Source organism: Lynx canadensis, chromosome C1 (assembly GCF_007474595.2).
Source record: "Lynx canadensis isolate LIC74 chromosome C1, mLynCan4.pri.v2, whole genome shotgun sequence".
NCBI classification, from domain to species: domain Eukaryota; kingdom Metazoa; phylum Chordata; class Mammalia; order Carnivora; family Felidae; genus Lynx; species Lynx canadensis.
Window position 1 is genome coordinate 24,862,841 of NC_044310.1, and position 26,666 is coordinate 24,889,506.

At 52.7% G+C, this 26,666-nt stretch overlaps 1 protein-coding gene across 1 annotated transcript; it reads left to right on the forward strand.

The window, feature by feature from the left end:
• Positions 1–494: 494 nt before the first annotated feature.
• ZNF362 (zinc finger protein 362) lies at positions 495–26,666 on the forward strand. Its single transcript, XM_030325339.1, is given in 9 exon segments — positions 495–786; positions 6,122–6,185; positions 6,374–6,620; positions 10,748–10,948; positions 10,951–11,068; positions 11,833–12,057; positions 20,881–20,959; positions 21,071–21,229; positions 24,855–26,666. Coding segments are annotated over 9 exon segments (1,248 nt in total). The 5' UTR covers positions 495–748; the 3' UTR covers positions 24,972–26,666.

Sequence of the window (26,666 nt, forward strand, 5' to 3'; positions counted from 1 at the left end):
TTCAGTGCCCCTTTATGGAGCTTACAAGGCTGGCCTCAGGGGCCACCTTCCTGGGAAACGGTCGTGGACAGATCTGGTTTTAAATCTAGACTTGGCTCTGCGACCTCAGGCAAGTTACTTAACCTCTCTGGACTTCAGTTTCCTCATCTGTATCATGGGTCTATTGCCCCAGTAAAATAATGGCTGTAAAAATGCCCTGACACAGTTCCTGGCCCACTGTAAGTGCTCAAGAAAAGGTAGTCAATATTATTGTGTTTTTTCATTCTACAAAGAGTTTCTGAGACCACTCTGGGCTAGGTGCTGGAATGGCAAAGATGAATGAGCACTAGTTATACCTGTGAAGAGCTTGTGGTCTGGCAGGGAAGTCACCCAGGGAAACAGATAAGCATACCAATCGTCTCTGGAGTGCTGGACCAGACCTGGGTGGTGTCCTAACTCCATTACTTGCTAGCTGTGTGACTTTGGGGAGGTTGGTCAACCTCTCTGAGCTGCAGTTTCCTCTTCTGTTAAATGCACATCTCACAGGATCATTGGGAAGATTCAGTGCCATGATGCATATGACACACTCAGCGTAGTGCCTGGCACGTAGTAGGTGTTGAAATCAATAGTAGCTGCCATTTTATTATTATTGTTATTGTTATTGTTATTCCCATATACAAGGTGCTGTTGGGAACACAGAGGAAGTGACTGACTGGGGGTTCAGGGAAAGCTCCGTAGAAGAGGGAACACTTGAGCTGGGTCTTGAAGGATGAGTAGAAGTTCACCAAGTGGGAAAGGACACTCTAGGTAAGGAACCTGTGACTCCAGGTTGAAATCTGTCAATGAGGGGTTTGTTCTTTGCGGGGGGGATTAAGGAATTGTGTTCATCCCAACTTCAAGTGCCCTCACTGCCTCCCCCTGGATCTCCCCTGGGGGCCGTGTGCACTCCCCTTCCTGTAACAGCACCCACCTGTCTTGGCAGCTGTGGGTTCCTGCTCTGTGTCCCCATCTGTCCATGTGTGGGACCACAGGTCTGTGTCTGTCACGTGTGTCCGAGTTTGGTGCTGTCTGCATGTTCCTGTGACCATGTTCGTCTGCGTGGGTGTCCGGAGGGCCTCCTGGGCCACGTGGTGGGGGGCGACCTGCATGCTTCCTTGGCCTCCCGCTCCAACCGAATAGCCAGGCCTCCTCGGTCACTCTCCTCCCTGGCCCGGCTCGGCCCATGCCTTTCACTTCCATTCCATTCTCCAGGGGCCTCCCGACGGGTGTCCTCCTGCTGCCCCTCTCCTGGCCTCTCCAGTCCCTTCCGCACGCAGCAGTCAGAGGGGTCTCTCTAGACCACAGATTCTGCCCCATCACCCACTGCTTCGAGTCCAGACTCCAGACCTAGGATTCAGGAATCGACCTTCTAGGTCAGGTCCTGGCTGCTGCTCCAGCCTCCTCCCCCCTCTCCCAGTCCTCGCTGGAACGCTCAGCTCTCCTCACGCAGCGCTCTTGCTTCTCACCTCTGGGGGTGTGCTCAGGCTGCTGCTTCTGCCGGGAATGCTCCCCACTCCTTTGTTGCCTGGCTAACTCCCACTTACCCTTTAAGACCCAAAGCAGGCATCACGCCTTAAGGCATCACCTCCACTGGGGAGTCCTCCCTGATCCTTTTTTCCATCCTGGGTCAGGTCCCTGGCTCTGGGCTGCTCATCCCTTACTTGAGGGGCAGGAGCAAGTGCTTTGCCCAAGATCACACAGCCGGTGAGTTGGAGCCGAGATTTGAATCCAGGTACATTGGGCTCTAAACAAAGCAGGCTGTTCCATGGTCCAGGTGAGGTGATCATAGCTAGGACTCGGGGAGAGGAGTGGGTGGATTTGAGGGAGAATTTGGAAATGCAGTCCCGTGGATGCGGCTTGTGGTGGATCTGAGCTGGGAGGGGAGGGCAGGGACGTGTTGGGGACCCGTGTGTGTCTGTGGCAGGAGCATCTGGGCGGTCGGGGATGGCTACAGGGGGTACATGTCCTAGGGGAAGACCAAGTCTGTCAGCCCATGAGACAGCAAAAGGGAGGTAGTTGGAAGGTGGGCCCGGAGCTCCAGAGGCAGGCTTGGTCTGGGGGTGCAGACTTGGGGCTTGGCTGGGTTTTCAAATCCTAGAGTGGATGGGCCACCCAGGGACGAGGTGGGCGGGAGAGAAAAGCCTGGCCTGTGGGTGGGAGCTGTGAGAGACGCTGAGACGAGGAGCCCAGGGTCACAGCACACAGAGCTTCACAGAGGGCTGAGGCAGCGTGAGGCCATGAAAGGTCAGCCTGGACCACGTGAAGGTCCTCGGTGGCATGTAGCTGGTCTCAGGTGAGAGTTCTCTTTGGTAGACGCTTGAGGGGTCACATGTCTGCTTCCTCCACTTAGCTTGGGGCTCCCGGATGGCAGGACTCTCCCGTTTGCCTCAGGATCCCCAGCTCTGGTCCCGGTGTGGCCCAGAGAACGTATCGAGAACAAATGGATGGACAGATGGATGGATAGATGGGCCGGCTGCCATCAGGATGCTGTTTACAGAAGCAGCTCTAGGTGTTTCATTCACCCACCCATCCAACTTTCTTCACCTTTTAGAGCCAGAAAAATGAAATGACAGTGTGCTTGGCCCGCTGTAAGGGTCAGGGCTCGGTGTTTCACGGCTCACAGCACAGTCTGGGCTTCTCTCTGGGGCTTGAAGCCCAGTGTGCACGTCCTGTCCGACCACCAGCAGTGTCTCTTCTGCCTGTCCCCACGGGAATGCTCAGCCGCAGCCCACCTGGCCCCTCTGCCCCTGCCCCCATCTCCTCTCCCCTGCCCCTGCCCTCAGGCTGCGCCCTCTGACCTCAGGCCCCTTAGCTCTGTCGCTTCCCCAGCCCAGCACACTCCCTTGATGCCTTCTCCCCACCAGCATCCCAGCCCAGCCCCTCAGTGGGCATTCCGTACCCCCACTACCTCCCCTCTCCAGCTCTCTTTTTGGTGCCTGAAGGTGGCTGCTCATGGACCCGAACCTGCCTTGAACTTTCAGACCTCCATGCCTCTGCTCAAGCTGTGGCCCCTGCTGGGAATGCCTTTCTGCTGTCCACCTATTGTAAACACACACCTGACCAGTCTTTCTCCTGCTTAAAACCCCTCCCTTAAGACAAGGTCTGAGCGCCTTAGCCCAGCCCTAGCCACCCCCCCACTTGCCTCTTGCGACGGCTTGCCAGGTCACGTAGGTCCCAGGGTTGCAGAGGTGGATACCCACCTCACAGGCTTTCTGGGAGGCTCACACGAGATACTCCTGAAGTGCTCCTAGCAGTGTTCCTGACACTCAGTAGGAGCTCAGCAAATGCCACCCCCCCCGCCTGCCTTCCCTGCATCTGACACACACTAGGTATACACCAGGGCAAGGGTCACAGACTGAATCACTAAATTACTTAAGACCAGCCAGAGGAGGATGAGGAGAAATTAGGAAGAGACTGCGGGGATCAGATTAAGTGGCCCAGGTCAGACCCCCCCCTTCTTGGCCTGTGCCAAGCCAGGACGAGGGGCCATCCCTGCCTGGCCAGGAGCCAGACAAGTAGCAGAGAGGATGCTCTATTCCAGCCATGGGACCCTAGGCCAGCCACCTTCTTCCCCATACCTCCCTAGCCAGGGAGGGGCTTTGGGAAGCCTGAACTTGGCACTGAGCTGAAGAGAAGGAGGAAATGCCAAGGAACAGCTGGTGCGGTAGGCAGAGCCCTGGGCCGGGGTGGGGCAGGGCAGGAATGAGGCAGAGCAGCCTGCTTCACCCCATTTCACAGATGAGGAGGACTGAGGCTCTGAGAGCCAGTGCCCAACCTGGCGGTGCAGTGCTGCCTCCGTCCTTGTGGCCTGGAGCAAAGTGCTTCCCTCTGTGAAATGGGGATGAGACTATTCCCTGCTTCCTTGGGCTCTGAGGAGAAGGCCTGTGGGTACAGAAGAGCTTTGTCAACCGTCGGACTGTATGTGGCTGTCTTGAGTTCTGATTATTATTCCTTCATGTATTCATTCCGTCATACAACTCTTGTTGGTCACCTCTAGGCCTGGCTGCTGGGGATGCTGAGATGAGTGAGACAGGTGTATCCAGTTCTCGGCTCCCCTTCCCCCGCCCCAGCCTGGAGCCTCCTCTCCCAGGCTCTTCAGCTCAGTTCCCTTCACGTTTTCCCTGGTGGACAACAGCTGGGAGGGACAGCTTCTGGATGTGTGGGTGCCTGCCCCCGGGCTGTGCCCATTGTGTCCTAAGACAGGGCATATTCACAAGCCTGCAGTCAGGATGCCTTGTCTTTCCCTTGAACAGCTAAGGGACTAATCAGCTGGACTTTGGAGTCAGGCAGATTAGAGGGGGAATCTCAGCTCTACTTACTTGCTGTGTGACCTTGACTAAGTCACTCCACCTCTCTGAACTTTGTTTCAGTTGTAAGATGGGGATGATGAGAGTACCTGCCTTTCAGTGTCAGTGGGCCTGGCACAGGATAGACACTTGGTAAATGGCAGCCTCCTCACTGTTACTGTGTTGAGGTCTTTCTGAGAAAGGGATCTGGAACAGTCAGGGAGAACTCCAGGCAGGAAGTGCGTCTTGTTCTGGGCTGTGAGGGAAGGGGCAGCTTGGTGTCTGCGGATAGAGGGAGCAGGAGGGCCCTTAGAGGGCAGGGGCCGACCCAGCCACCCCAGAGGAGGGTACTATGACCTTCAGCCTGGCCAGGCTCAGACCCTACCCAGCCCCCAGGCTGGGAGTGAAAGGGCAAAGGTTGTTCTCTGTAGGCCACTTGCATATGAGTATTTGCTCAACCAAGGACTGGAGGGTTGCAAAGCGAACTCCCAGAGGAAAGGGCTTGAGCAAATCCACTTTCTAGTTTGACTCTGGTACCCTAGCCTGTGGTCTTGGACAGGTCCCTTCCCCTCTCTCCAAGCCTCAGTTTCTTCACCTATAAAATGGGGTAATAATACCTCCTGTGCCTATTTCTCGGGTAAAGATTACAAGGATAATTTATGTAAAAGATCTTTCTTAAAGTGTTGAGATTAGATTGTATTGAGAATTTTCTCCTAAACCCCTCTGCCTGCCATTCTAGTAGGGGCTCCTCAGGCTTCTAAGACCAGGAGATGAGGTGGAAGGCATTTCGTTTTGGCCTTGACGGTCAGTCATTTAAACAGCAATACCAGTAGGTATTTAGTTAGTAATTACTGTAGGAGCAAGATAAATAAGAGAATTTTGATAGGGAGTAAGGCCTAATGGAAAACTCCGTTCAGCACGGTCCCTGTAAGTCACTTCTTGACTTACTCTAGGGTTGCAGGAAGACTTGAACCCTCTGGAAGAGTAAAATAGCTCTGAAGGCCCATCCTTCACACTGCTCTGGGTGAAAGGCCTAATTGCACAGCCTGCCAAGGAAATTGCCAGAAGTGAGGGCCACCAGATAGGCTGTCACATACTTCTACTGAAGAGCCCCCAACTGCCCTAGCCGCCAGCCTCCTCAAGCCCCTCCTTAAGCACAGTGTGCGGACACGTCCTTGTAGGTAAAGTGTTGCACGTGCCCGTGCTTGCTTCTTGAAGATAACTTTCCAGAGGTACAATTTCCTGGGTCAAAGGGCAGTAATCCTGTGGGTCTCTGTAAGCCATCTTGCCAAATTGCCCTTCAGAAAGGCTGTATCTGATGACCCAGGATGCCCCCCATGTTCCGATGAGGCTGTCTGCACTCAAAGGGGCAGGGGTCAGAAGGGCAGGGATCAGGGTTGGGTGGTTGCCTCCGTTCTGTGGCCATTTACGAAGTTGCCCCAAGACTCCCCAGTGTGTCTCTGTCTGGTGGGGTGGGAATCAATCCATGGGTTCACGGGGGGCTCTGCAGCTTCAGGCCCTTCTGGGGAATGGGGATCGGTTTGTGGGCATCGGGGTGATGGGGGACCTGGGAGCACAGCTGGCCTGTCTCTGACTTTTGCCCTCTGGGGCCCACGGAGGGAGACACTGAATTCCTGACTTCTCAGCCTGGAGACGTGGTTGCCCGGGCCTGGTAAGGGGCCTGCCCTGCTGCAGGGTGAGGGCCCTGCAGAGGTGGGGGTCCCAGACGTGGGGCCAGACTTCAGTGGGTATAGCTGATGGGAGCTCGCCCCAGGCGGCTGGGGAGGGTCCCTGTGACAGTCGCTCTCTCCCTGCAGGATGGCCGAGCCTCGATTTAACAACCCCTACTTCTGGCCCCCTCCTCCCACCATGCCCAGCCAGGTAAGACTGAGCGAGCGTCGCCCTCCGGCCGCCCTCCCCCTCTTGGAGCTGCTCTGCTTTGCCCCGGGCTTCGGCCCGGCCCACGGGGCTCAGGGCTCAGGGCTCGCGGCTCGCGGGGGACCGGCGGCCCGGGGAAGGGGCCCGGCGCGGCCCCAACCCCCTCAGTGCCTCTCCTCTCCCGCCCGCAGCTGGACAACCTGGTCCTGATTAACAAGATCAAGGAGCAGCTGATGGCGGAGAAGATCCGGCCGCCTCACCTGCCGCCCACGTCGGCTTCGTCGCAGCAGCCGCTGCTGGTGCCGCCGGCGCCGGCCGAGAGCAGCCAAGCCGTCATGTCGCTGCCCAAGCTGCAGCAGGTGCCGGGGCTGCACCCGCAGGCCGGCCGCAGCCCGACGTGGCGCTGCACGCGCTGGCCGGCCACCAGCACCGTCACAGGTACGGCGGGCCGGGAGTGGGCGGGGCCGGCGAGGACGGGGCGGGGCGGAGGGAGCCCGCCTTCCCCAGGTCCCGGCCAGCCTGGGAGGACAACCCTCCCCTCCCCGCCCCAGCCTTCCCCCATCCCACCCCACGCGTGACGTTGACAGGACGGGGGCGGGTCAGTGCCAGGTAACTTAGGGAATCCAGAGAAAGAACCTTGACCAGACCCGCTGTTGATGAGGGAAGCGAAGCAGGAAGAGGGAACAGCACGTGCTACGCGGGTATGTGTGTAGAAAACAAGCGTAGGATGGGTGGAAGGGCCAGGTGATGATGATGGTGACTACACTCACAATATGGCAGCTTACTCCAGTTGAGCACCAGCGTGTAGCCAGCAGTGTGCCTTTATTACTCCCAGCAGTCCTGTGAGGTGGGTAGTGCTAGTATTAGGTTGAACAGTCGACCATTTTTGACTTCTAAGACGGCACTTTCGTGTGCACCCTAATCTCTCCATTTAACGGATGAGGAAGGTGAGCCAGAGTTGCACAGTCGGTAGGAGGCAGACACAGGCGGTGTGGGTCCAGAGCCCATGTGGGTTCTAGAGTCCATTGGCTCTAGCTGGTCCTGCTGACACTAGAGAGGAAGCCGACCAGATGTGAAGGGCCTTGTGGGCCACCCCTGCAGTTTGGACTTTACCTTCCGTCAGTGGGGAGCCATGAAAGATTTGTAAGTAGGGGAGGGAGATGCTCAGAGTTGGGTTGGAAAGCTGAGTCTGGCTGCGAGGTTGGGACTGGCTTGGTGAGAGGGCAGGAGGCAGGGAGATCTATAGGAGAGGGTGTGGCCTGGACCAGGCAAGTGACAGTGGGGATGGAGAGAAGGGGACAGATCTGAGACACGTCGAGGGAAATGGCAGGACTCGATGCTAGACTGGACATAGGGGTGAGGAGCAGTAAGAAGTGAGGGGTATCCCAGGCACCGCCAGGGAAGTGGATCACAGGAGGGGGGTGGGGGAAAGAGGTGAGCTCAGTGTTGAGTAGGTTGGGACTGGGGTGCTGGGGGCATCCTGAGGCATTGTCACGGGCTGGGTCTGCCTGATGCCTACCTCAGAGCCTGGTGGACAGGCTTTCCTCCGGAGGCCACAGCAGCCAGGCCTTTGTTCCTCCCCTGGCTCACCCCTACCAACGGCCGGTGCCTCTCTCCTCATTCCCCCCCTCCTCTCAGACGCCCATGAATTATGGGGCCCAGTGAGCCTCCCTGAGGCCCCAGTGACACTCTGCGCATTCCCCCCTTATTATGACTTATTAAATTTATTTTTCTCATTATAAAAGTAATAGTAAAAAGTAATATAAACATATTAAAGAAATTTGGAAAAAAGAAAACTAAGGGAAAAAAAACCCACTCATAATCCCAGCTCCTACCCAGCCGCTTAGAGAGCCCTTTGGTTCATTTCCTTCCTTTTCCATCTTTTTGTTTTTTTCTTAATACGTGTGCGTATTTGCTGAGCTTGTAGTAGGGCTGTACCCGTGACTTAACTTTCTGTCATAAGCATTCTATCATAAGCATATTTAATGCTTTTTTTTAATTATAAAGGTAATGCATAGTCCTTACAGAAAATTGAGAACTCGCAGACACCTGAAAGGAGAAAAAATTAGTCCTAGTCCTACTACTGTTAGCATTTTCATATGCTCTATATGAAATTTATATAATTTCTATATAATTTATTTTGTTTTATCCTTTAAATCACAGATGTAAAAAATGGATGAATTCACCAGGTAAAAAAATCAAATAATATAGAAGCAGCTAGATAAAGTATGGAAATGTCCTTTTGCCAGAAAAGTATTCTTCCTCCCTAGAGTGAGCCATCTTTCATACACAAATTGAGTTGGATGTGTCTTCTCAGATCTCTTCCTGTACATTTACACACACATATGTATTGTCTATTACATACATATGAGGTTTAGGTGTGTGTGCTTTTAAACAGATGGGTTCATACCGTCTATGATTTGCTTTTTCACCTGACAACGGCACATTCGGGCATTCTCTCTCCGTCACTGCTCAGAGTCTTTCTTGTTTTTGTGGCTGCCCAGTCCTTCACAGTGAGGATGGACCACATCTCTTTACACAGCCCCTGCTGAGGACAAACAGGTTGTGTCCAGTTTTGTCTGAGCAGAATTTTATATGGAAGGGCCCTGTACACAGATGTTTGGCTCATGGGCAAATATTTCCTTGCGGGCAATTTCTAGAAGTTGTGCACATTAGGGGCGCCTTGGTGGCTCAGTCAGTTAAGCGTCCGACTTGGCTCAGGTCATGATCTCACGGTTTGTGAGTTCAAGCCCTGCTTCGGGCTGTGTGCTGACCCGCTCAGAGCCTGGAGCCTGCTTCAGATTCTGTGTCTCCCTCTCTCTCTCTGCCCCTCCCCCATGCAAGCTGTGTCTCTCTCTGTCTCTCAAAAATGAATAAATGTTAAACATTTTTTTTAAAAAAGTTGGGTACATTGACACATCAATGGCTTGTACCAAACAGCCCTCCACTGAGGGTGATAGATGTATCCTTCCACTGCCAGTGGGTGACACAAACATGTGTCCGTCTCTGAGCTTACTTTTTCAATGCGTAGATTTTTGGTTTCTTTTTTATTTCTTAAATTTTTATTTTTTAAAAGTCTTTATTTTTGAGAGAGAGAAAGAGAGCATGCACACAAGCAGGGGAGGGGCAGAAAGAGAGGGAGAAACAGAATCCGAAGCAGGCTCTAGTCTCTGAGCTATCAGCGCAGAGTCTGACTTAGGCTTGAACTCACAAACCGTGAGATCATAACCTGAGCCAAAGTCAGACACTTAACTGACTGAGCCACCCAGGTGCTCCTGGTTTCTTTTTAAAAGAAGCAATGTTTTAGTCAATGCAATAGATACTATTTTCATCTTTTGTCTGTTTAACCTGATATTGTAATGTTTCTAGTCCCCCCCCCTTTTTTTCAGTGTTTATTTATTTTTGAGAGAGAGAGACAGAGTGACAAAGTGCAAGCGGGAGAGGGGCAGAGAGAGAGGGGAGACACAACATCCCAAGCAGGCTCCAGGCTCTGAGCAGCCAGCGCAGAGCCTGATGCTGGGGCTCGAACTCACAAACCTTGAGATCATGACCTGAGCTGAAGTCGGGTGCTCAACCGACTGAGCCACCCAGGCGCCCCTTAGTCCCCTCCTTTTAAAGAATAACTTTTATTAACAAAAGTTTATTTTATTTTTTTCCTTTCCCTTTATTAAAGTTTTTTTTTTTTTTTTTAAGTAATCCTACACCCAGTGTGGGGCGCAAACCCACAACCCCCAGATCAAGAGTTGCACACTCCTCCAACTAAGCCAGCCAGGCGCTCCTATATATATCACAGAAGTTTCTTTAAAAGTTCATTGTCAAAGAATCAAAGTATAGCTAAGTAAAAAAAACAAAACAAAACAAAACACATTTAAAAAAAAATTACTCCTAATTGCATTATCCACATCACTTTTGGTATATCTTCTCCTACTTAGTTTTTCTGTGCATACATAGGCCATTTGTTGTTTGTTTTGTGTGTATATTTGTTTTACAAACATACCTCTTTTTATTTTTACTTATTTATTTATTTTTAATGTTTATTTATTTTGAGAGAGACAGAGCTTGAGCGGGGGAGGGGCAGAGAGAGAGGGAGGCACAGAATCCGAAGCAGGCTCTAGGCTCCGAGCTGTCAGCACAGAGCCCGACACAGGGCTTGAACTCATAGACCGCGAGATCATGACCTGAGCCAAAGTCGGACGCTCAACTGACTGAGCCACCCAGGCGCCCCATAATAACCTCCTTTTTAATGGACACTTAATGTTCAGTAGAGAAAACTGATCACAATTTATTGACCCCTTCCCTAATGTTACACATTTCAGTTCCTCTAGCTTTTTGCTATTGCACATAACACAGTAGTGAACATCTGTGTGCTTGTTTTTTTTCTACAGTTTGAAGTATTTCCAAAGTGCCTCTGTTACCAACCCAGTTTAGTCCTTAGGTATCTAAGGCATCCTACACACACACACACACAGCCTCTCATTTAGTTCCCCCTGGGGTGATTTACGAAGGGAAGTTGGGGGGTGCTTAGAAAGGCCTCTGCAGCTGCCCTCACCCCATGTCTTCCACAGGTCTGGGGCTCTCCTCCCGGACCCCGGCTGTGAGCACGTCCGAGTCGAGTGCAGGCACGGGGACCAGCACCCCGTCCACGCCCACCACCACCAGCCAGAGCCGCCTCATCGCCTCGTCCCCCACCCTCATCTCAGGGATCACCAGCCCCCCCCTCCTGGACTCCATCAAGACAATCCAGGGCCATGGCCTGCTTGGCCCCCCAAGTCCGAGCGCGGCCGCAAAAAGATCAAGGCGGAGAACGCAGTGGGGCCGCCCGTCCTCGTAGTCCCCTACCCCATCCTGGCCTCGGGCGAGACTGCCAAGGAGGGCAAGACATACAGGTGGGGGTCTTGGTGGGAGGGGGTCCACGTGGGCGTGGGGTGGAGGCTCACACCAAGGGCTGCCCTAGGAGCCCAGCAGCTGGGGCTGGAAAGAGGGACTGCAGAGGCTGAGGGTAGGGGCCAGGTCCAGAGGAGCGGGGTCTCCTGGTGAGCCCCACCCGCAGCCCATTCACAGGCAGGCTGGGGCTACCCCCCCATGCATATGCGGGGTTGCCAGAGGCCAACCTCACCACAACCTGGTGTCGTGGGAGTCCTGTTCTTCCTCCCTTCAAGCTCTCGACCCTCAAGTTGGAATCATCTGGGGAGCACTCAGAAAATGCCAATCCCAGGGCAGCACCTCCAGAAATTTTGATATAATTGGTTAGAGGGGGGACATGCAGAGGGCCAGTGAGCCCCTCTTGAAAGCTCCCCAGATGATTCTGATGTGCAGCTGGGAGGAGGACTTCTTACTCCCAAAGTTAGGGCATGTGGCCCCGGGCACACCTTCCCAGGATTGCCAGGCCTGTCTTCCCTGGGAAATGGAAACCGTTTCCCTCACTGCTGGGAATGGGCCCCTAGGGGAAGAGCCTTTGCTTCCAGATTGGAGGGTGTCCGGGCTGGGAGCCTGTACCCCTGGGCTCCTCACAAGGAAGCTCTGTGCCCAGATGCAAGGTCTGGGTGCTGTGGAAGGTGCCCTGAGCAGTATACTGGCAGAGGGCAGGGGCGAGGCGGGGGTGGTGGCGGTGGCCGTCTTCCCAGGTGTGAACGTGCCTCTTACCCCACAGGTGTAAGGTGTGCCCGCTGACCTTTTTCACCAAGTCTGAGATGCAAATTCACTCCAAGTCACACACCGAGGCCAAGCCCCACAAGTGCCCGCACTGCTCCAAGTCCTTTGCCAACGCCTCCTACCTGGCCCAGCACCTGCGCATCCACCTGGGCGTCAAGCCCTACCACTGCTCCTACTGTGATAAGTCCTTCCGACAGCTCTCCCACCTCCAGCAGCACACCAGGTGAGTGGCCCGCCTGGCGCTGCACCCCCTGCAGCCGATTTCAGCTCAGCACCTGCGCCGGGTGCATGGACCTGGTGCAGGAGGGGCAAGGACCTTCTCTAGGTGCCCACTGCCCCGAGGGTCAAGACCAAACTCCTTTACTTGGCATTTGAAGCCTTTGGTGATATGACCTCTGTGGACCTCACTGGCTTCTGCTGTCACTACTATGCCACCCTTCCCACCGTGTCTCATCTGCTGTGTCCTTTGCCTGAAACACCCTCCCCCATCTTTATCCTTTTTCTCTGGCCTCTCCTAGCCATCTCTCAGTCCAGCCTCCCCACGCCCCGACAGGCCCTACGCATCCCCATCACGGTAGCGATAGGCTGTCTCATCCTTGCCGGCTTCTTTTCCCAACTTCCAAATATATTGATGGCTCTTAAGGCAAGGGCTTGGTCCCCTCCATCCCCATATCCCCAGTGTGTGGCACGTAATAAGCATCTGGGCATTTGTTTAATATTTGTGGAATAAATAGAACTATCTTTTATAGGTCATGTGATTCATCCATTTGACAAGTATTTGCAGAGCCTCTACCATAAGACAGACATGATTCTAGGTTCTGGGAGCGCAGCAATGAACAAAACAGACAAAACTCCCTGTCCTTATAGGCGTACAGTCTAGTCGAGCATGTCAGAGAGAGATTCAGAAATACAAATGCTTTCAGGAAAGACAAGTTTTTGCAGGGGAGTACAGACATCAGAAAGACTGACTATCCACCCGCCAAATAAAAACACCATAGGTGTTTAGAGAAACAAACCAAAGGTTACCAAGATTGCAGTTCATCTCTTCAGAGGGGAAGAAACGCAGAGGTTTTCTCTCCCCTGGTGATAGCATCTGTGAGCATTGCTATGGGTTGGCCGCTATCTGCTTTGTAAAGTCAGGGTAATGTTTTTGTGTGGAGCTTGTAACTTGCAGGAAGTGCTCAAATATTCTCTCTTTTGAGGACTGATGCTAGACAGAGAGACCCTAGTTTTTATTTTTAGGTTCTTAAAAACTGTTGTTCTTTTTGTGATTTATTCATACGCATCCATTGCCTTTGTGTGCTTTATCGCGGGGCACAGAGTGCTTTGTCTGTTCCTTGGACTCGGAGGCATAATGTGTAGGTTTGATGGTAGAAACAAATGGCAGAGTGCCAGTAGGACAAGGCATCCGTGGTTTCTCTCCCGGTCCTGCGCCTCCTGAGGCATAAGGATCTGACCACAGAACTTTCTCTCCGCAAGTTTCTGATTTTTTGTCGTTACTTGATTATTTTTTAAAGTTTGGCCAGTTTTCTGGACACAGGCATGTGTAACGAGGTATTGATGAAGAAAGAAAGTCCTGCTGGTTAGAGCATACGATACTAAGGTTTGAGAGCTAACTTCCGTCAGATTTCACAAAACCCCTGGGTCCTCCTTTTAATCTGTGTGTGTGAAAAAATTCCTCATGATATTATTTAAGATCAGTAACCTAGAAGGATCCAGTTCACCTGTTGGGTTGTGCCTGTACAGCCTGTGATGGAAAGGGTACCTTGTTTTTGGAGACACCCCCCCCCCAACCCAGTGCGTTGGCGTTTCGGGCTGGCAGGAGTAACTTCATGTGTAACCTTGAAGGCTGGGGTTCCATAAGTCAGGGAGCAGATCTGGTCCAGTTTCCTGGAGCCTTAGGGAGTCCACATTCCCACATGTGAAGGACAGTCCTTGTGTTTTACTATCAGGCTTATAGTAATCTAATACTATAATGAAATGAAATTTGTCTTCAAATGTGACATTTCTGGCATGGTGGTGGTTACAAATTTGATTTACCTAATTATATCCTGTTGGGAAGGAGGACAGATTCTTACTGGCCCTATTTACCAAACTAATGGTCACGAAGAGCAAATGGTCTCAAATTGTTGGCAGTTGGTCGGAGCAGGTTTTTTTTTTTTTTTAATATTTATTTATTTTTGAGAGAGAGAAGGAGACAGAGTGTGAGTGGGGGAAGGGCAGAGAGAGAGGGAGACACAGAATCCAAAGCAGGCTCCAGGTTCTGAGCTATCTGCACGGAGCCCGACGTGGGGCCCAAACTCAAAAACCGTGAGATCGTGACCCGAGCTGAAGTCGGTCGTTTAACTGACTGGGCCACCCAGACACCCCGGTCTGAGTATTTTATTCCTTGTTCAAAGATAGCTTAAATTGAGGATTAGAGGTAGATCAAAGAAGAAATGGGTTTTCTCATATGCCCTTTAGGAAATAGAAATTAACGCCAACTAAATCACTTTCATTCCGTCCAAAGTCATAATTCCTGTTCTGCTGATCTCGGGTGGTTAGTCTGGTTTGCCAACTTGCCTGCTTCTGGAGTGAAGACTCTGGGACCCTGGCTTGGCCTCACACAGTGGCTGCTTGAGGTGATGGTGTCCGTTTGGAAGCTGTGCCCATTCACCTGTTCTCTGGAGCGTAAAGAACTGAGTGCGTGTAGTCCTCTACTGAGCCCATAATCTCTTGATGTCTTCTTAGGAAGACTCAACTTCAGACCTGAAGCAGAGGTCTTTTGGCAGGTGTGAGGGGGACCTCAGCTCTGTTGCTGACACCAAATGACTCTGGTCCGTTTATGGTAACAGTCAACAATGCCAGAGTGGAGGAGAGTGTAGTCTTTTATCACGATATATTGCATGATCAATATTTAAGATTAAGAACAGATTTTAGGCAGCAAGGGCATTGACCCATCTTCAGACGCTTTTAATTTATCTCATAAGACGTGTTGTAACTGTCACTAATTGGTAAGTGTAGTTAGTTAAATGTAGAACAAAATCTTTTTTTTTTCATTCAAGTTGTTAACATACAGTGGAGTATTGTTTTCAGGATTAGAACCTAGTGATTCGTCACTTACATATAACACCTAGTGCTCATAAGGACATGTCTTTTTGATTTTTATTGTACGTGAAAATAAGTTACTGTTTTTTGGTCTCCATTTTAAAAAGTGCCCAAATCTATATATTTATATTATATAGCATATATAATTCTGTATGATATACTATATAATCATGTAAGTTACATATTATCATACATATAAAATGAATATAAGTGTATAATACATTTTCTGTATGTATATGCACACTTAAAATATAAAATTAATGCAGGGAGATTGGCCATCTCTTTTTTTGATTTGCCAGCTGCCTTACCCTAGTATCTTCATAGGACAGCCCTCGCTCTAGTGTTTGGCTAATTAAAAATACAGAAAATACAAAACGCTCAATCATTTGGAGCATCCCCTCTTTTAGTAAAACGAAGGAACTCTTTGGTGTTGCCTGGTGGCCATCTGGAAAGTCCAAGAGCGTTTGGGTGTAAAAGATACTTTGATAACATTATTCTGATTGGGGGCCTGGATTCGAGAAGGCTAGGGCACAAGGTGGGCAGCCTAGGTAAGGTATGAGCATTGGTTTGGTAGTAATGGGACACCTGGGTGGCTCAATCGGTTGAGCGTCTGACTTCAGCTCAGGTCATGATCTCGCGGTCTGTGAGTTCGAGCCCCGGTTCGGGCTCTGTGTTGATAGCTCAGAGCCTGGAGCCTGCTTCGGATTCTGTCTCCCTCTCTCTCTGCTCCTCCCCTGCTCACGCTCTGTCTCTCCCTCTCAAAAATAAATAAACATTCAAAAAACAATTTTTTTTAAATGGGGCACCTGAATGGCTCAGTAGTTGGGCGTCTGACTTCGGCTCAGGTCATGATCTCGCGGTCTGTGAGTTGGAGCCCCGCATCAGGCTCTGTGCTGACAGCTCAGAGCCTGGAGCCTGCTTCAGATTCTGTGTCTCCCTCTCTCTCTGCCCCTCCCCCACTCATGCTTTGTCTGTCTCTCTCTCTTTCAAAAATAAACTTAAAAAAATAAAAGAAACACAGTAGCAAGTAGTGATAATTAGGAGGAATCCTAGTTTTTTCAGAAGTAAACCTTTGTTTTAAAATACTCATCAAGACCGTGACCAAAAAAACAACAAAAATTTCACAGGCCTTTGAAGGAGGGGATTTTGCTGATGTTCCTTATCCAGGGATTGCTCTCCATTCCCAAGGACACACATTTTTTTTTTCCTCGAGTGATTTGAGTGCATAATGGTGGGAAACCAAACAAGCAATAGAAGAGGGTCCTATTAACATTAGAGACAAATTGTTAGTCATTAGACAGTGACACATATAATTAAACCGATGTGTCCTCACCCAGTGACAAAGAGGTGGGTGTCCCGAATACAAGTTCCAGAATCTGTTAGACAAACAAACAAACAAAAAGCTAAACACAAAGAAGCAACCAGATTCCAGGTTCCTTGTTTCCTGCCGTTCCACAGAGACTCTTTCCTGCTTTTTGCCCCTCCGTAGAAAACCAGACAGTCAAGGCACATAATCAAATCCATCTTCCAAGGATGATGCCAGTAATGAGGGGAATAAAAGAAGGTCACGTCCAAGGCTGAACCAGCCCTGGTTACGTAATAGAAATAGAGTTAGAAACAGGTTGAGCAAGATGACTCTGGTTATGGAGAAAGATGTGCCTGGAAGCATTCTGGGGGGCAATGTGGTTTCGATGTGCTGAAGCACTTTGGTGGGGCTCTCCTCCGTGAAAGGAAGACAAAACAAGTAAGGAAACGCAGGTAGCTGGCAGAGTGTTCCAGAAGTCCAGAGTTCAGGGGTGGCCCCATAAATAATAAAAACCACATGTATTTCAAAAGAAAGTCAGCAGAACTTTGCAGAGAGTCTGGTCAGCGTAGAAAAATGGCATCTGTCACACCTGCGACAGCAGTTAGCACGAGTGCGAGGTCATGTACCTGCAGCCTTACAAGGCAAAAGTTGGGGATCGCACCCGTTTTGTGAGTGGGTAGGTGAGGTCTAGGAAGAGGCTCGAGTGACCGGATGTGTTTGTCTATTCAGGCTGCAGACCGGTTTGCATTTGTTTTCTCAGCTATGTGACGTTTGTGTGCGTGTGCCGGGGTAGGCGTACTGGTGGCAGGGGTAGGCGTCATTCCGTTTTTCTCGAGTCTGATGATCGTAACGGTAGTCAAATTCTACCCACAACTAGCCTGTGTCCAGGATGCCCGTGTGCCTGGCCCCAAGGCGGGTGTTTCCATACGAAGTCCTCCTGTAGTGTGAAGCTGTGTTTCTAAAGAAGAGGTAGCGAATCTGAAAAGTGGCACGGAGAGTGAGTCATCTCAAGGATGGTTAACTTGTGCTGACCCTATCGTTGTGTTAGTTCCAAAGCATTCACCCGGCTGAAGTCGTTCAGTGTAATTTATTACCTGGGAAATAAAAGAAAAAATGAGAACTGATGAATTGTCCATAATTTTATTTAAACATTGAATAAATTCTCCTTGTTGGTTTGTATAACCTGTTTATCTTAAATAGAAAGTATCTCATGAACACCCTTCGAAGAAGTCACTGAATCCTTACGGTCATTACAATCCGTATTGTTATCGCCATTTTCGGACTGAGGAAACTGGGTTGAGGGAGGCAAAGTCACTTGCCCAAGGTCACTGTGCTACGAGGAGGCAGAAGTGAGATTTGAGCCCAGATCCCCCAGGAGCCCGTGCGCCACAGGGAGGAAGGGGCTGCGGAAGAAGCTCCTATGGGTGGAGGTGCCAGCTACCGCAGGGCGAGTCTTCGGGGCCCCAGGGTGGGGGGCTGCGGCGGTCCAGGGGCACTGATTTCAGCTCGGCTCCCCTGCGCTGCCTGTGGTCCGCACATGTGAGCACATGTGGGGAGCGGGCTGGGTGCTCCCCTACAGAGAAGATGCCCTGCGGAGACAGGAGTCTGATGTTGGAACTGAGCAGGGGTGGAGTCATGGGAGGTGTTCCCGGCAGGGGCGGCAGCATGAGCACAGGCTCAGAGGCTTGCTGGGGGGGGGGGGGGGGGGGGGGCGGTGTCTTCATGTGCGTAGCTCACTGGAAAGTTGGAAAGACTCCCTTCCAGGGAGAGCAGTGGTGGAGGGGGAGGCTTTAGAAACCAAGGCCTTGAATGCTGGGTCACAGGGTTTGGACTCTGTCCTGGAAAAGGGGGAGACAGTGGAGGTCGCCAGGCAGGGCCATGACGAGGTCAGATCCCTGCGCTGCTGCTGTGGCGGAGGCCAGGAGGGGAGAGGCTGCTGCTGGGAGTCCAGGGAGGAGGCCAGGCAGCTGTGGTACTGGGACTGGGAGGCCACAGGGGGCTTTCCGTCTCCAGAGGGCTGGGCTGGGGCCCTGAGGAAGGACCTTTGGAGGGTGCAGTCAGTCAACAAATACTTGCATCCTATATCTGAGGATGGACGTCATTGGCTATGTTGAGCATATTACTGTTGCCAGTGACCGACATCAGAGAGAAAACCCTCTTTCATTCAGTCCCTGCCTATGTACAGGGTCCTCTTGGCTGGGCCCTGGGGTGATGCTGGTGAACAAGACCAGGGGAGCCCTTGCCCTCAGGAGGCAGCCCAGGAAACAGTGACTAGGCAGTGACAAAATACACATTGCTTGGGGGTGGGCTGCAGGGCCCAGGCCTGCTGTGGGGGCTCAGGGAAGGCTGCCCAATCGGGGGCTTTTACGCTGAGAACAGGAGTGTGGATTTTCACCGGGTATTAGCTGGGGAAGAGTGTGCCCGGAAGAGGGGGCAGCCTGGATAAAGGGAGGAGCTTGGAGTCTAGTGGGGTCGGGGAGGCTGGTGGGGCCAGAGGCTGGGGGCAGGGGAGAGGAGCGGTGGGAGGCAAGGACTCTGGGGTGAGCCCTGGAGGGGTTAAGACAAACTCAGCACATGCCCTGGGGTCCCTTAGTCCCCTCTGCCACCTGACCCCAACTGAATGAATTCTCCAGCCCTGAAGGGGGTGAGGGGAGGATGGAACGGAGGGGTTGTGTCAGTCCAGATGGCCATTAAGGTCCTTCCGTTGTAGGGACAGGGTGCCATGGTTGGAATGATGTCTCCAGGTACATGACACCCAGAAATGTGCAGGTGGAATGGGGTTCTCAAAATTGGGCCAACCAGCTCCACTTGGCAGGTTTCTGTGCAGCCTGTGAACTGGCTCTGGCCTTGGCATCTGAGCCTGGGCCCTGTGCTTGCCCTCCCTGTTGCGTAGAGGAGATGGTGGGCGGGGAGTGGCCCCTGTACTGAGGATGCATCCGGGTCACAGGTTTGGTGGGCAGAATCATTAGTCAGACAAGGTTGCCGGGTGAGAAATGGATCTTGGACCAGGATGTAGGGTGCATAGGAGCAGGGAGGTGAGGCCAGAGCACACGATGAAGGGCCTTGAATGACACACTAAGGAATCTGGACTCTTACCGTGTTCACGGTGGGCAGCCAATGTCTTCCTGATGGCGGGGAATGTTGTTTATTCAAGCCTATCCAGCATGGGGCCTGCTGGGACAGGGACCTTAGTTTGATGAGTTTGTTGATGGGCAGAGCAAGCCGCCTCGGTGAGGTGGCCTGGGGCATTAGGGACACGGTGTGGCCAGGGCTGGGTTCTCCCTTCCCTTGATGCTTGGTGGCAAATTAGGCAAACAGCGTTCAGGACGGCCAGCATTTCACGGCCCACCTACTTGGCGGAGAGGATTTGCCAGAACAGGTGACTGAAGACAAGCTCAGGCTGATCGCGGAGGGCTTGCACAGAAGATGGGGCTCTGGGGCGTCTGCGCACCTGTCCGGGCCCACCTCCGTCCTCACCTGGGCCCCCTGGGCTGTCAGGCAGGCACGAGCAGCACCACTGACCTGAACAGAAAATCCAGCTGTCCACCTTTGAGTCATCACTCTGGAGTCACCTGTTCAGTGAGGCCCACCCTGACCTCGTGTTTAAAACTGAATCCCCACCCCCCGGCATCCGTGCTCCCCCCCCCACCGCCCCACCTTATTCTCTGTCTTCTCACAGCACTTATTACCTTCTATGTGGGATTTACTTACTTATTTCATGTTTGTTGTTTGTTTCCATGAGGCAGTGGTTTTTTGTCTGTTTTGTTCATTCTAAGTACCAAGCGTGGTGCCTGGCACAGGGCTACCCAGCGTAATGAATGTTGAGTTAATGAATGAATGAATGAATGATGGTAATACTGGCAAGTGTTGACTGAGTGCGGACTTTGTGCCAACACTTGGCTAAACCCCTTAACACGTATTATCTAACGTAATCTTCACAAAGTGACGTGAGGTCATATTTTTATGCTCATTTTGCAGATGAGGAAACCGAGGCTCAGTGATTTTTTTCCCAGGGTCGCCCAGCTAGTAGCTGGTGCAGCCAGGATGAGAACCCAGGAGTGGGAGGGGACAGAGGGCTCACAGGAAGGACAGAGAGGGCTGAACTGCTGGGCCTCCCCGTCCTGCATTCTCTCGGTAGCTGGGGTGACCAGGTAGCCATCCCAGACATGAATCTGATGTGGAGACAGGGCAGGGGACAGAAGTTGGGGGCCAGTCAGAGACATTTCCTTCTGAAGGCAAGAGGCAGAGTGGACAGGCACGTTCCTGGCAAAGCTGTGGATCTGTGTTCTTTCAGTGGTGGTCTGTAGGTGGGTTTTTAAGAAGAGAGGGGCAGAAAGCAGTCAACGCGGGCCCCTGAGGCTGGGGGGGCTGGGCCGGGTCTCTGAATGGGCGCTGGCGGTGGGCGGGGTTCAGCAGGGAGCTGTGGGGAGCAGGAGGGCTCTGGTTACAGACGGGCAATGGGAGGCCAGAGAAGGAAGGAGAAGGGGGTACCTGTGAAGTCCCCGGCCCTTGCCTGGGGCTCTCTGGGGAGTGTATGGAGTGGAGACAGGGCGGCTTGGGAGTCAGATATATGGTGCAGGCCATCCAAGGGCCTGGGGGGCCGGAGCCGGCCCACGGTATCTGTCAGGGACTCCACCTCACTGCCCATTGCAGAATCCACACAGGCGACAGACCCTACAAGTGCCCACATCCTGGCTGCGAAAAGGCTTTCACTCAGCTCTCCAACCTCCAGGTGAGTGCCCGCCTGCCCCTTGCCTGCCTGGCCCCCTGCAAAGGGAGCCCAAGCCGGGGTGGGGCTGGGGGGAGCCCCGGCTGGCCCCTGACCCCTCTGTGCTCCCCACAGTCTCACCAGCGCCAGCACAACAAGGACAAGCCCTACAAGTGTCCCAACTGCTACCGGGCCTACTCGGACTCCGCGTCCCTGCAGATCCACCTCTCCGCCCACGCCATCAAGCACGCCAAGGCCTACTGCTGCAGCATGTGCGGGCGGGCCTACACCTCGGTGAGTGCCTGGGGTCCTCGGGGGACCTCTTCCTCTCCCGTGGCCTCAGCCATCTTGATTCTCCCCACTTTGCAGACAAGGAAACGGAGGCCCAGAGAGGGGAAGCGACTCCCCGAGATCACGATGAGTGGCAGAGCCAGGGTTTCGGCTCCCCAGTTCTGTTTCTGGCTGCCCTGGGCCGAGCCTCCAGCCTCTTGGCGGCCTGTAGCCGCCTGGTTTCCTCCAGGCCCTGGAAGACTGAAGGCAGTGGTGGGGGGCCAGGCACCCTGCTCTCCAGAGCCAGAGCCCGGGAAGGGCCTTCCCCGCTGGGCAAGCTACAACCCCCATCGTGGCCACAAGAGGGCGCAGTGGCTCGGCCCAGAGCTTCCTCATCTCAGGAAAGGCCTGAGCAGTACCAGAAAGGTCAGCTCATCCAACCCTCTGTCCCTGGGTGGGAATTTCCCTAAGCAAGGGCCTTTCAGCAAGAAGAGGGAGGCTGGGCAAATCACCTGAGTGTGTGTGCGTCTCCAGCTAATCAGATATTCTGCAAATAGACCCCCATGCAAATCCAGACAGAGATCACTGAGCCTCAATTTCCTCATCTGTAAAATGACGAGGTAACAGTTCTCAACTCACAGGGCTGTTGGCCAGCAGAGCCAGTGCCTAATAAACATCCGCTAACACAATGATTTATTCTCTCAGTGTTTACTGAACACTTGTGCCAGGCTATTGGGAGTCAGGATGAATCAAACAGACATATTCTCTGCCCCCAGGGAGATTGGACTCTACTGCTGGAGACAGATATTAAACAAGTAACCAACAAATAAATATGGAATGACAAATTATGGTAATTGCTGTAAGCAGGGTTTCTCGTCCTCGGTGCATGTTAACATTTGGGCAGGGTACCTTTGTGCTCAGGGACTGTTTCGTGCATCGTAGGATGTTAGATACATCCTTGGCCTCTGTGCACTAGCTGTCCCTCCCCAGGCTGTGACAACCCAAAATGCCAGACGTTGCCAAATGTCCTAGGGCAGGGGGTGAAGTCGCCTCCGCCTGAGAACCACTGGTCTGAAGGAAACATAGGTTGATAAAGCAGCAGGGAGGCTAGAACAGAATTGGGAAAGGGACGTAGGTCTGGGTAGGTCAGGGGAGGGGGCAACATTTCAATGAAGCCTTGAAGGGTAAGGAGGGTGAGAAACTTCGAAGCAGGAGCACACCCTGAGGTGGAACAAGCCTGGCAGGTTCCAGGACCTGAAAGAGGATTAGGTCACACCGGGCTGTGGGGCCTTGTTAGGGAGTTTGGATATTTGCCAGGTAGAATGGGAAGCCACTGGGGGGAGGGGACTGTCCGGGAGGATATTTTTGAGAGGTCACTGACTGGAGGGGGCACACGTCGGGTGGTGAGGAGTATGGCAGGTGCCAGCCAGGCCTGTGGTTGCTGAGCACTGGGTTCATGACACTGCTCCCTCCCTGGAGTTCAAAGGGCAGAGGAGAGTTGAAAGACAGAGGGCAGAACCTGCAGGGAAAGGGCCCCAAGGGGAGAGGCAGGGCACCCCAGAGACCTAGGAGCCCCACTCAGCCGGCTGACCGTCAGCTGGTGTCGGCCTCAAGTTCTGGACACCCACCTCCTCACATCTGCTCCCAGGGGAGGGACCACAGGCGTCCATGAGTGAGATTCTAGATGGAGTCTGTCTGAATTCTAGGGTCAGCGGGGGTGTCCCAGTTCACCTGTCTTGCGGTGACTGGACTCTCTAGAACTGGGCCTGACTGGACTCTCTAGAACAAGAATAATTACCTTTATTTTAAATTTATTTTTGTTTTTAAGTAAAGTATAGTTGGCATGATATTTTTTTAAGTAGGCTCCATGCCCAGTGTGGGGCTTGAACTCGGGACCCTGAGATCAAGAGTCACATGCTTTACTGTCTGGGCTAGTCAGGTACCCTGACATCTTTTTTTTTTTTTTAATGTTTATTTTATTTTATTTTTTTGAGAGCGAGAGAGAGAGTGCGTGTGAGAGTGCACATGCAAGCGAGCAGGGGAGGGGCAGAGACAGAGAGAGAGAGAGAGAGAGAGAGAGAGGGAGAGAGAGAATCCTTAGCAGGCTCCGTGCTGTCAGCACAGAGCCTGACTCGGGGCTCAAATTCATGAAGCGTGAGATCATGACCTGAGCTGAGATCAAGAGTTGGACGCTTAACCGACTGAGCCACCCAGGTGCCCCAGTGACATACCTTTAAAAAAAAAAAACCAAAAAACATTTTAATGGATTGAATTTTAAACTACTTTAATACATAAAAGAAATATTTTAGAAGAGTGAACCCCCACGTTCCCATTAGCCCCCAGAACCATCAACCAATCTTGGCTCATCCATATCCCTATTTTCTGTCCCTATAATGTCTCTGTAGACATTATGTTGTTTCATCTGAAAATTTTCACTCTGTCTCTAAACATCAGGACTCCTCTTTTTTAACATGTCCACGGTATCTTTACAATTCCCTTAAGTCCTTGGTACCATCAGCTACCTGGTCAGCGTTCACATTTTCTGTCTCCTGAATTAGGCCAGCATTTTGTTACTTCCAATTTGATTTTGTAATCAAGATCCAAGGAAGATCCCTACATTGTACCCTGTCAATATATCTTTTAGTCTGTTGATCCCCACCCTATGCCCCTGCCCCCACCCGGGTCGTTTTTTTCTTTGCAGTGTATTCACTGAAGAGTAGTTTCCTAGTTTGCGTGCTGCTGAGGCTTTCCCTCTGGTGGTGTTGATAGCCTGTTGCCACCACATTTGAGGGCTTCCTCTACATGACTGATTCTGAGCAAGGTGATGTTTGAGACCGGGGGACTCTGTCCTGTGGGGCGAGTGGTGGCTCACCAGGTATTCCCACTTCCTTCCACCTGAGTGTGAGGGCCTCCGGGCCTGCAGGTGAGCCCGCGGGTCCCCTCACGCGCCCAGTTGTGGGTGCCTCAGGTCAGACTCAGCAGAGCTGTGGGGACAGTCAGGGGACGAGCTGAGCATGCCCAGTTTGTGCTTCCCGAAGTCACCGGTCCTATCAGGTCCGGCTTCTTCCCAAGGGAGGATTGCGTGGGGGGGTGGGGTGGCAGAGGCTGGGGCTCCCACCACCGCCTGGAATCCAGAGTAGAGACTGGGGGAGGAACAGTCCCCTTGACCCTTACCGCGTGCTGGGAGCTCTATCTGCCATAGCGACCCTTTGAGGTGGTTCCTTCAAGAGGAGGCTTGGACATACGAGAGGGCGTATCTGAGGTTCCACTGCTATGAGGTGGCAGGACCCAGCTCAGACCAAGGCCCCCTGCTTCTCCCTCGCTGGAGCACCAGCCAGATGGGGGCGGCTGTGCTCGATCCCCCAGGCAGGCTGAGGTGCAGCCAGTTGGCCTGGCCCTCAGGAGGTCCAGGTGGGCACTTCTGAGGGACGAGCCTGGTGCGTGCCAGCTCTCCAGCTGGCGTGCTGTGGGCTCACAGTCTGGTAAACGGGCCAGCACCCACGCGTGGCGGCAATGCAGCATCATCGCTAGAACCGATGCTCATGGCCCACCTACCACGGAGCCCTCCCGTGGCCACTTGTGGGAACTGCAGCCTCCCCTGCGTGTCCTGCCAAGGGTTGCATGTTCTGAATCTCACCCCTGCCCACAGGAGACCTACCTGATGAAGCACATGTCCAAACACACGGTGGTGGAGCACCTGGTGAGCCATCACTCGCCCCAGAGGACGGAGTCCCCCGGCATCCCGGTGCGAATTTCCCTCATCTGAGCCGACCCAAGGCGCCGCCCCACCCTGCCCACTGGCAGACACAGACCCAGGCAGCACCAGGCCCCAGCTTCCTCCAGGGGCCCTCCAGGAACAGCCGAGCTCTCTCATGACCTTCCTGACCTTCCAGAAAGCCTGGGCTGCAGAAGCCCTGCCCGGTCCAGCTCCGGGGGCGGCCAGGCCAACTGCAAGATTCTGGACTGTTTTGGTGGCATCCAAAGACGATCTCAGAGCACTTTGAACCTCTCTGTTGGGTTTCTTTTTGTTCCCCACCCTCCACTTGCTTCACTGTTTTTGTTTTTAAGTTTGTTTTGGAAATAACAAAAAAGATATTTATTGGCCAAGAAGTTGGTGCTGCTAAGACCGAGAAATGAAAAGAATCGGACAGATGGACACAGAGAACCAGAGGGCAGCGTGGGACCTTCTCTTGCCACAGCCTCAGGTCTTGAGGGAAGGCTCAGGCCTGGGTTTCTGGACTGCAAAGGGGACCCCCCCCCCAGGTGGGAGGGGACAGGAAGCATCTGGAGTGAGCCACTCACCCCTAGGTGCCCAGCTCCAACCTCTTGGGCTACACCCTGGGCATTACTGAGCAGAGGGATGAGGCAGCTCCTGGGGCTGCCCGGGCTTCAGGAGGCAAAACAGGAGAGGGGCTGGGAGATCCGCAGGACCAAAGGGTGCAGCGTTGGGCTGGGCTGGGCACAGGCCCAGGGAAATGGGGTGAGGGTGGGCTGGGTAAGACCTGGCCCTCCACTGCCCTGAAGACCACCCCAGTCTACCTCGGTGCTGGCCAGGAAACCTATTGGCTACCTCTCCCACCATCCCAGACTGTGGGCAGGGGGGTGGGGAGGGAGTGGGCCTAGGCTTAGGACCCCCCCTCCAGAATTTCCTCCAGATGGGGCAGTGCCCAGGGAGGGGTTATGTGTCTTCCCTGTCATGAAGGGGGGAATCCCCAGTCCAGGCCCTAGGCCCCTCGGCAGGGAAGGGATCCTCGGGGAGGAGGGTCCCAGGAGCAGACCCTGCCCTCAGCCCCCACAGACACACCCCGATCTGAAAGCCATGCGTGTCCATGTATATAGGAACTATGTACAGAGCCCGGAGAAGCCCCCCTTCATCCCCCGGGGAAAAAAAAAAAAAAAAAAAACTAGACAGAAACTCATCTATATATTCTGTATCTGGAGTTCCGTTTTGAATATTAACTGTGTTATTTTTATACACTTTTTAAGCCTTAACTCGCCATTGATTTACCAGTTTAACGTTTCCTGGGGTTTTTTTTTCCCATGGGGTTCTCTGCCCCAGCCCCCACCCCTTTGTTTGACTTGCGTCGTCGGATACTCAGTATTGTAGCTTTTTGTCCGCATGTTACTACCCTGTAAATACGCTGTTATACATACTGTTAACACCCCATTTGCTTTTTTCTATGGGACCTCCAGGCCACCATATCTAGAACTAGTTACCTTATTAAAAAAGAGAAAACAGTCTGTCGGCTTCTCAGTCTGCATCTTGGTGGCAGGGAGGTGAGGGCAGGTGCCCCTCAATGCTTCAGGAAACAGGTTTGCATTCTATTTAAGAGAAGGGGTGGGGAGCAAAATAAAAATCCAGTGTGGGGGAAGACACTACATGGGGCGAGAGACCAAGAATCCCAAACCCTCTGCTCTTTGTATTTCTCTGTTGTGAAGAATAAACTGTACCTGCACCTGG